General features: G+C 38.0%; 1 protein-coding gene across 1 annotated transcript in view; it reads right to left on the bottom strand.

The window, feature by feature from the left end:
• Positions 1–11330, bottom strand: part of Gca (grancalcin) — a 30462-nt gene that overhangs the window by 3085 nt on the left and 16047 nt on the right. The window contains exons 3-7 of the mRNA XM_034496642.2: positions 10231–10300; positions 4657–4700; positions 4241–4388; positions 610–723; positions 234–292 (exon numbers count right to left, since the gene is read on the bottom strand). Of these exons, the coding sequence (XP_034352533.1) occupies positions 234–292; positions 610–723; positions 4241–4388; positions 4657–4700; positions 10231–10300 (435 nt within the window). The remainder of the gene's footprint in view (positions 1–233; positions 293–609; positions 724–4240; positions 4389–4656; positions 4701–10230; positions 10301–11330) is intronic.

Below are 11330 nucleotides of genomic sequence, written 5' to 3'. Positions count from 1 at the left end.
CACATGCACACATGCTTATGACCTCATGTCATGAAGCATATGTGGAGGTCAGAGAAAATATTTTGGAGAATGATTTTTCTTTCCACCAAATGGGTGCCTGGACTAGAACTCAGCTTATCTGATTGGTGGGTGACAAAGGTCTGCAGGCTAAGCCACCTTGTGGTTCCATCACTTAATTTTTTTTAATAACTAACAACAAAGGACAAATGTTATGGTGTGTTCAGAATACTTACATCTTCATACATGAAGTTCACAATCCCTTGTTGCAAGTGGTCTCTTCGCCTAAAGAAATCTTTATACACAAAAATTATGTTTTAGAATTATAATTGAAAACCCATTCATTCCCAATTCCCAATATCTATGATACTAAGACTGACAGTATCTTAAGTGTTTTAATATTCTAAGAAACTAAAATATGAAAACATTATAAAACTGAGCAATCTCAATTTTCTCTATTTACATTCATATTTTAAAAATTTAAGACTATTTAGATATCATAGTGAAAAAAGTTGGGGAAATGCTACTATAAATTTCCTGAAAGGAAAAATAAAAACCACAATTCACAAAATTAAGCCACATAAATGGAGTTCACTTTTAAACGCTGAGTACCTGTCAGGGCACGTAGTTTCACACAGCAGGCAACATAGTCATCAAAGAAAATCCGGCCGTTCTTGCTGTAGCGTCTAACAATTGCAGCTAATGTCTGCGGGCTCAACCTGTAGCCTAAGAATGAAGACTGATACATTAAAACCTTCATAGTTAAGTGCCATAAAGTAACAAAACCATTGCTATTAATAAGTCATGAAACAGATTAACTTTCAAAATTCTTTCTACACAAAAATATTCAATGTATTTTTGGCAGGAGTGAAGAGTGAGTATATAACAGTGTATACATGGGCACTATACCACGGAACCAAAGCACTTGAAAGTATATATTAGAAAGACATTAGTATCAAAAATGGTAAGACCATTCATTAATAATTTCATATTCATATTCATTCCATATTCATTAATAATTCCAGCAAGGGGTAGATAGCCGACACAATTCTAACTCTGTAACAAAATCAATTCTAAAGAAAGACAATAATTATCTTCTTTGGCATTTAAAATCTATATTTATCCTGAAATTACTACTGTGGGTATTTGATAGAGATTTTAACACTCCAATATTGCAGTACCAAAAGAAGAATCATTATTAGTCTTTGTTATCATTCAAATGCTGTATTTCTGATAGAATGTCTGTTTTTCTTTTAAAGAACATCTGAAAATTAACCTGCTGAAAAGTAGTGGAAACCGGAAAATGTTATTTCTTCTTCAAGTTTTTTTTTCACACCTATTTGTTACTTCAATCGTTCCTTCTTTAAGCTCCATTGTTACTAAAATTAAGTGTGTCTGCCTGTCCCTGTCCGCCTGTCCCTGTCCGCCTGTCCCTGTCCGCCTGTCCCTGTACGGCTTCTGCTCATGCACTTCCAGTGTTAAGTCCTCTATGTCAGTTTTAACTTCTACCCAAATGACTGCTCAATTGCTTTCATTTCAAAATATATTATCTGAAAAACTGGAAGGTTATAAAGAATGAATATCAAATAATGGAAATAAAAATTCAGGGACTCTATTTGCAGCACTTCTAGCATGATCCTGATATATTTAATGAGACATGTACACATGACTTGGGAGAATGATGCATTTTGGTTTACATATTAATTAATCTGTAGATTTAGAAAAAAAGGGCACTAATCCAACCAAAGATAAAAATCAGTACCAGAAGGAAAACTCCATCTATAGTTATAACAATATATAACCCATAGGGTTAGGAGGAGCCAGGGCCAAAGCACTTACCCAGTTCAATCCCCAACACTACAAAACAAAATTAATCATGTATATAGAATACATGCTATGAATATATATATTCATATGTATATATGTATGCATTCATGTCTATACATCCAAAAATCATGCTTAAAGTAAATATAAATTAAGAGTCATACCAAAACACACAATAACTCAATTATGGGAAGATGCATTTAAGCATTCATCTAGTGAGTTATGATCTGGATGTGGAAAGAACACAATTTCTAAAACTTTTCCATAACTTCAAGGACTTCAAAGATATTTGAAAGTGTTAAGTTTGAAAGGCCCAGAATAACTTAAAATGTTTGATTACAGTTTGAGGGGCGCATGGGACACAGCAATTGTTTGTAGGTCAGAAGACAACTTGACAGGAGTCAGCTCTCTCCTTCTACCATGTGGGCCCTGGGAGTCAAATTCAGGCCATCATTCTTAGCAACAGGCTTTTAGCCATCAGCATCCTTGCAGGCCCAGAGCCAACCTTTTCTTACATTCAGATGCTGCTTGAGCACGGGAACCTTTTCAGATTTTGTTATTTGTTTGGTTGGTTGGTTGGTTGGGGGTTGAGGGGTTGTTTTGTTTTTTATTTGTTTGTTTTGCTTTATTGACTTTTTTCAAGACAGGTTTTCTCTGTGTAGCCTCCCTTGACTGTCCTGAAACTCATTCTGGAGGCCATGCTGTTCTGAAACTCAGAGATCAACTTGCTTCTGCCTCCATAGTGCTGGAATTAAAGGTATGTGCCACCACTGCCTGACTCCCTTTTTAATTTTGAAAAGACTAGCATAATTTTTTTTAAAAAATTATACTATTCAAAAGGCAGAGTTGAATCAACTATTATTAAAGATTTACAATTGAACATATTTATATGGCCAAGATTTTCCCTAGATACTAAAATGTCTATTTCTATAACTAAGTTGAAAAAAATCACTAGTTTGAGCTTTGGCATATAATTTAAGCCCATGTACCTTAAGCTCAGAATTTAAATTTTAAACAGGTAAATTTTCATTTATACACATTTTATTTATAAATAGCCATGCACAGAATTACTAGATAAGCTAGGTAAAACTACTAAAAGCACGGCTCACACTTATAACTCCGGAGATCTAAACAGGAGAATCTCAATGTATTTGAGGTAGGCCTGAGCTACACAGTGAGTTCCAGACCAGCCGGGGTTATAAAGTGAGCAGAATAAGAATCTATCTCAAAAATACATACATACATACATACATACATACATACATACATACTTACATACATATATACATACTTACATACATATATACATACTTACACAAACACACACACACACACAGTATGTATGTGGAGAGAGAAGGAGGAGGAGGAGAGTATAAAAGAGGATAGTATGGCACAAAGTACCACAGCATTACCTGTCAGCACAATAAACATCAATGCACATTACCAGTCTTTGCAAAGTGAACCAAGAGCCTTAGCCTATAAGAAGTACAATGAAAATAGTTACATCTTTTAAACTAATCTGAAATGTACTCTTTCCACTTTGGAGGTTTTCAGGACCTACCACATGTGTTCTATACTGTGTAAGAAAAAAAGAAGAAAAACAAAATAAATCATTTTTCTGTTGAAAAGCTAGAGACACCTGTGGTTTACAGTTCTCTTTCATACAGAATTAGAGTCCACTAAGTTGTAAGTGTATGAAATACAAATGTCAGGTGCTAACATTAGGGATAATAATTAAATGCACTTAGGAAATTCATAATGAATACAAGATTGGCTTTGGAAGAAATTTCAGATAAAATTATAGAATGGACATAGGGCTCAGTGGTAGAGCACTGGTCTCCATATACAAGACTGATGACTCGGTATTCAACACTACTACAAAAAGAAAAGAAGAAGGAAAGAAAGAAGAAAAGAAAGGAAGGAAGGAAGGAAAGAAGAAAGAAAGAAAGAAAGGAAGGAAGGAAGGAAGGAAGGAAGGAAGGAAGGAAGGGTGAAGATAAAACATTAATAAAGATTGTGTTCATATTTTTTATTAGGACTTACCTACAGTTGTGAGCCAAAATTAAGGGACACATTAACAGAAAAGAGTCTTTATTAATTAATGCACATAACAAACATAATTTTGTGAGCGGAAAAGATGGTTCAGTGGCTAAGAACACTTTCTGCTCTTGCACAGGACCTGGTTTTGGTTACCAGCATGCACATGGTAACTCCAGTTCCAGGGAATCTGATGCCCTCTTCTGAGTTCCTCAAGCACCAGGCACATATATCATACAAATACTTTCAGGCAAACACTCAAACTCATACAATAAAATTAATATAAAATAAATATAAATAAATATAAAAACAAAATAAATATTAAAAACCTACAACTTTATCAAAGAGTAAAGAAGATTGTAAGGGATGTTAGTAGTCTTACCCATAAGAGCAATGGCTTGACTCAGCTCATGATGCTCCACGGTGCCACTCTGATCTTGATCAATGGTCATGAAGTTCTGCTTCCAGGCATTAAGAGCTGCCCAAAGCTCCTTAAACTCGTTGAATCCCATTTTTCCTGTGTAGTCTCTCTAACAGTTTTATTAACAAAAATAAGTTTGGGTACCTGAAACAATGTACCTGATCCTACACCCCACATCACTGACTGAAAAGTACATATTCTTTCTCAGTTGGCCTGACAGAGCCTATGAATAGATTTCCATGTGAAAATGAAACACGTGAAATGGACTTTAAACAGGATCTTACAAAATACAGTTAGCTCTAAAATTAACAACTGCTTTAATGTCAAGAAAGCAGCAACTCTATAGTCTCTCATTTGCTATTTTCATTCAAGGATACATCCAACATGGCAATCATAATTCTGCAGGTTTCCAAACTGAAAGCTGTAAAACATATTCAATATGTGAATATTAGACTCTTCTCAGTTTTATCTATGTAACATTAGGATGTTCTTCACTTTATAAAAATATTCACAAGTAAACAACACAAAATCACTATAAGTGATGAATATTTGTTGACTGCTACACATTTAAAAAATAAAAATAAAATATATTAAATAGTATACTACTGTCTTCAAGTTACTCACACTTCATGAAGCCAGTTACAGAGAAAGAGAAAGTTACTTAGATGGATACATTACAGACTTCCAGGCTTTGCCAGGAACCTGGGAAGAAAGCAGGTTTCAGTCTTCACAACAGGAGAGGCAGGGATGTGGGAGGTTTACCCAGGTATCTGCTGTGTACCCAGAAGTTACAACACGTGCAGCACTTAGAGAACATGTGAGGGGGAAAGGCAAGAGGACAACTGACAGGCAAAGAAAGGTCACACCAGGACATTCTTAATACTACACTTTAGACCAATGAACATCGCTGTGGTGACACAGCAGAAAAGAAAGATGAGTACTTCCTCAATGTGAACCCTAGTGTACAACAAAAGGATTCTAGGTGAGAGGCGACTGGGGGTAGGTGAAGTGTGCTGGCTTAGTAAAGAGATCCAGTGAGGGTGGGTCTGCATCTATTCTGGGAATCTTAGGGAAGGATTGCAGGCCCTCCAGGGGACAGGAATGCCACAGAAAGACCAACAGAGTCAACTAAGCTGGACCCCTGAGGGCTCTCAGAGACTGAGCCACACAGGCAAGAGCATGCATGGCCTGGGACTGGCATATACGTAGCAGATGTGCAACTCAGTCTCCATGTAGGTCCTCCAACAACTGGACCAGGAATGGTGGTTGGAGGGGGGAGGGGCAGTTCCTAAAGCTGTAGGCTGGCCAGGGAATCTCATCCCCAACAGGGCTGCCTTGTCTCCTCTCAGTGGAAAAGGGTGAGCCTAAACCTGCAAAGACTTGATGAGCCAAGGTGGGAGGATATACAGGGTGGGCCCTACTTTCTCGGACTTTGTGAGGAGAGAATTGGGAGAGGACAGCATTTAGGATGAAAAGGAAGGAAGGAAGTTAGGAAGGAAGGAAGGAAGGAAGGAAGGAAGGAAGGAAGGAAGGAAGGAAGGAAGGAAGGAAGATCTAGTGAGAAATGGTGATCCTCTGAGCAGACGTAACTGTCTTCTCTTGAGAAAGGGAAGAAAGGAAGACCAACATAAACCATCTTAAGAAAGTAGTTCTGGGATTAGTGTCTACATTCCTAAGAGAGACAGTCTTACAGCAAACTCCCTAATCTTCTGGCCCTTACTATCTTTCCCCCATTTTTCTGTGATGATCTCTGAACTGTACTACAGGCAATTAATGAATGCAAACAACAGGAGAAATAGTTTTCCCATGGGGAGAACATACCATTTGGTTATATAGTACAAATGATCAGCTTTGAAAACATACATACAAGCAACATTATATAGGCTGAGGTGAGTGCATTCATGTATTTAAGAATATAGATGCATATGCATATATATGTGAAATAATTAATGAAAAAAGAGGGCATGAATTTGAAAGAGAGAGCAAGCAAGGGGGTACAAGTGGGTGGTAGGAGAAAAGAGGGGGTGAAAATGTTGCAATTATATTATAAATAAAGGAAGTAATTAAAATAAAGGCATTGTAAGAAATATTAACATTTTCATTTATTTACAATGAAGCCAAGCCACTAAAAATAATTCAAATTTGCAAAATTTTATTACAATTACATTCAATTAGTTGGACTGACTTTTCTAAAATAAAAGATACATTAGCAAATTTCAAGGAAGCTTACAATATTCCTTTATTTAGATCCTTGATATTAATAAATGAATAGATAATTTAAATTCACTGTATTTTATACTGCTTGATAACATTTTGAAATCCTTCAAACCAATTAAATGAGATGAATTTCAAAATACCTAAAGAAAAATGATAAAACACTCTGCTAGGAACAGTAAGGTGTGGGTGTATTACTTTTTTTCATTATTGTATAAAAGACCTAAGGAATGGATCACGTGGTGGCTGCTCACATTTTGTCTGCAGTCAGAAGCAAAGAGAAATGAATGCTTTCTCCTCTTCCCTTTTTACTCAGACCCTAGCCCAGGAGATGGTCTCATTCCCACTCAGGGTGGGTCTTCCTAGAAATGCTCTGATAGACACAACCACTGGTGTATATCCTAGGTGATCCCAAGCCCAGTTGGGCCTATGATAAAGAGTAACCATTACAGTAGATTGCATACTATAACACAAGTATATCAAATGGATGGATAGATAGAGATAGATAGATAGACAGATAGATAGATACGTAAACAGGTAGATAGATAGATAGTGTGAGCCGAGAAAGAGGGGTTTCTAAGCTGACAGAAGCACCAACACTGAGACCTCATGCTCCTCCATAATTAACCTACCGGAAGTTAGGAGAGTTACATGACGAACAAATTGTTCTGTGACAGCTTTTCGACAGTGTAGCTTGGTTCACATTTAGAAGGTAGAAGAACTTAACCAGATTAAAATAGAAATTAAAAAATACATAAACAAGGCTGGAGAGATGGCTCAGCAGTTAAGATCACTGACTGCTGTGCCAGAGGTCCTGAGTTCAATTCCCAGCAACCTCATGGTGGCTCACAATCATCTGTAGTGGCCTCTGATGCCCTCTTTGGTGTGTCTTAAGACAGCTACAATGTACTCATATAAATAAATAAATAAATAAATAAATAAATAAAATCATTTTTAAAAATTACATAAACAGGTAAGAATATCTTCAATCTCAGGAAAGAAATTTAAAGATGAAATATTTTTATTCAGTAGAAAGACAGACTTTTCATCCAGAAAATGATAGATTTTACTTCATCCTTTGTTTTTGATGGGGGAGGGGGCGTACGTCAACTCTTAGAAGAAAAGGAAATAACAGAAAATTATTTTGCAAGTTAAAAACTTGAGAGATGTGGCTATTTGATGTTTATACATATAGAGAAATGCTGAGAAACAACCTAGTTACCTTGGGAAAGATGCCACCTGTTGAAGAATTGGCAGCTTCGAACAAGTGTGTGAAGGTGGGGCTAAAAACAGAACTGAACGAAGGGCTATTTTAAGAGCATGCAAAGACCCAATCCCCTCTCTGCCTTTCTTCAGTTGGATGGTTGGCACACCTACACTCTCGCCCAGCAGGAGCTTCACTTTCTGGAGATGTTTCTGGACTGTAGGACACTAGGCACAATGAGAACAAACTAACTACAAAAAACATGCCAACTAACTAAAAATTTACACAGAGTTGAGAACTGTGGAAATATGCTTTCTCCCCTAAGGAGAACAAGAGAAAAGATAGCCCAAAGGCAACAATGGAAATTTCTCATGACAGTGACGCCGGCAACCCACAGTGAAACTGTCCAGCTTCACCTTACAAGGAAGAACAGAGTCTGCTAGACCAGTGCTTATTTATTATCAGCTTTTTTCTGAGACATGAGCAACAAAGTGTCAGACACTCAAGAACTGACAGGCAAAGCAAGCAAACAAGCTAAAAAGTAAAGGTAATTTTGAGAAAGGAGAGGCCATGCAATAAGCGTATTAATAGTTTCAGAGGGATAATAGAAACAAAAAGCATAGCATTTCTGAAAAAGAGCAGAGGCTCTAAGATCTTACAAAACTACCACCCGAAATGAAAGACACAGAAGGTTTATGAAAGAAAGTTAAGGACATTCTACAAAAAGGAGAACAGATGACTCGGTCCAAATAGCACACATTACAGAAAGAGGAAACACCACTGAAGAAGATTTCCCAGAACAAAAAAGTACAAGAGATTCCAGACTGAACACACCCACTCAGTTCCCCCATGCGAGACCACGAGACACTACACTCTGACATGCCAGAGCAGCAGGGGCCTGTGAGGAACAGAAGGATCCCTGAGTGTCCAGAGAGGAAAAGCAAACCTCATGCAGGTGAGATAGAAATTTAGACTATGGACCTGCAGACCAGACGTTCTTCTGAAAACGTGTGTGAAACTGTCTTTGGCAGGAGCACTTAAACCCCAGGCCCCTTCCTGCCTCTTCTAGCTGGACGCTGCACACTGCTCTAGAAAACATTCTTTGTGAATGTTGTCACGGAGAACTCCACCCCTTGACAAGCAGCCACTCAATGACTAAACAAAAATGAAAGTATCTTAAAGTCTCAAAATTTGACAAAAGCTACTTAATGAGGTATTGCAATGGAATAATTGATCATAAAAAAATACTAGACAACAGAGAGAGAATAAAATAAGAGATGCAACTCAAGAGTGGGAAAGAAGTGTAGAGTGGAAAACTGAGACCCTCTGTAAAACATAGAGCATCCCAGAAAGTCTGGGACAACCAGAGGGATGCAATCTCTAGCTGTCAGGTCCAAAGCAATCACCAATTTCCTAAACTCTAAAAGGCAGCGCACATATCCAGAAATAACAGTCTTGGCTTAGCTCAAGCTGGACTACAGACAGATTTCTGACCATCAGATAAAAACCAGCATGCCTCAGGAACTTTGGAAGCAGATTCCCATCTGACAAAAGGATACATTTCCCTTGTCTCTGGAAGAAGGGCATATGGTTCTCCATGGGGATATTCCTGTGGTTGCCTATTCACAAGTATCAATTATACCTTTCTAAGACCTTAACCCTATCATGCTGGCCCTTCTCACCTCAGGCTTTCCTCCTCCTAGATATCAATGTGTTCTCTATATAACAAGAGTTTCCTCCTGCCCCTCATTCTGATATCCTCACTACCGCCCCGACCTCCCCACCCCTGCTATTCTGTACTGTCCCCTCTCTTGCTATGGCCTCCTACTCTCCCTCCTCTTGGAGATAGCCCTGGTAATGTCCACTGTCTTTTTCTCTTTGTGCTTGACTCTTCCGGATGCCTCTGGCTACTGTCCCTCTCTTATCCACAATAAAAATCTTCCCCTAATGGAGTAGCTATTTCAGCAGTTTCTTTACTCCCGTACACTAGCCACTGTGTATTCTGGGAAAGACAAAGGGCTACTGGACAAAGAAAGGTCGCCAAACACTGTCACAAGACACAGCTCTAAGCAACATGCAGACCTAGAGTTAAGGTAAATGTTGATGACAGGCCTCAGACTATTATACCTCCATCAGCAGGACAAACAACAGAAACTTCACATGGGAGGATGGAGTGATTTTAAGGTCGGAAAGAAGTTAAATACTCATTTTCCATAGCAGGACATCAATTGACAATCACCAAGCTGCAGCGGTATAGTGCTAAACTATGACTCTTTGAGGTCTGGAATGACATTTTGAACAAAGCCATTTATAACCATTTAAAAAAAAATGTGTCTGCTGAGTAGTTAATGTTGAAAGTCATGAGTGTAAATAAACCGTTGTTTTTGTACTAATATGTACAGAACTATCTGATTCTTTAAACCTGTTACATAGAGTGTTTGCTATTTTAGGTGTGCGACTAAACTGCTAGAAATTAATTTGCTATCCTAATCGCCAATGCAACAAGAAGAAACAAGAGGAAACATGATCTCACGAGCGTAAGTTCCACTGATTCCAGACTGCGTCAAGCATCTCTGTAGCTCCTCAGCATCCACCTCACCATCCTGCAAAAGAGAATGGCCCCAGCTTGAAAGTGCAGTGGTACCCAAGGACTTTAAAATCTTAATGAGTGCTACTCTGGGGCAACCCAGAGATACTCAACTTTCAAACCAGTACAAACCACAGAATCTGCACAATAAAACACTGCCAGCAAAGGCACACCCCAGACTGTGGGACCTGGAGAACCTTGTCCACCAGTCTGAGACACATAGGATTCCCTTGTCTTCTCAGGGATCAGAACAATGCAAAATGCTTTTTCACCTTACTCCTGGTCACCCCTGTCGTGCTCCCTGAAGGCACCTAAGTGCTCCCCTCCCTTCCCTCACTGTGCTGGGAGGGACTTTACAAATTACGAACTCTTTAGTTATTTTTAAAACTAGGGTTTAATAAAAATTAGTATAGTTTTAAGAGTGAGGCTGCTTTAGAAAAAATAAATTCTCCAATGAATGACATGGACATCAGAAGGCCTCTCTGTCACATCCCACTCAAGTACACATTACCAATAATTACCTATTCCAAAGTAACGGTTTCAAGCCAATAGTATGTTTCGAGAAACCTAACTTGTAATAGTTGCTTGATGCATTCTAAGTGGAAATAAGCAATATCATGCTCTATATCCAAGTCTGACAGCTCTGCAGCAAAGGCCCTGCTGCGAGAGGGCAAACTGAACACCAGTGTGCTCAACCTCTGCACAAGAAGACTTTTTACAAATAAAGGATTAGAAAATACCTTTCCCTCCCCGCCTTTTGATTTTAAATACCGTCCTCTCACATACTGACAATAACAATTATAAATTGCTTTTCTCTTTAACTCTTTAAGTGGGAAAATGCTATTCTAGTTAAGAATGAAATTAACAAGAATTTCTAAGGCTTGTCAGTTTCTTCCCACTAACAAATCAATAGAATATTTAGACAACACAATGATACACAGAATTTAATGAAGAGACAACATAAAATTAAAACTTTCAAGAAAACACATGAATTTATGGAAACTTTCCACCAGTGCAATTAAATTATAAGAAATAAATCCCATATG

This window comes from Arvicanthis niloticus, chromosome 2, assembly GCF_011762505.2.
Source record: "Arvicanthis niloticus isolate mArvNil1 chromosome 2, mArvNil1.pat.X, whole genome shotgun sequence".
In the NCBI taxonomy this organism is placed as follows: domain Eukaryota; kingdom Metazoa; phylum Chordata; class Mammalia; order Rodentia; family Muridae; genus Arvicanthis; species Arvicanthis niloticus.
This window is presented reverse-complemented; position numbering and strand designations above follow the sequence as displayed.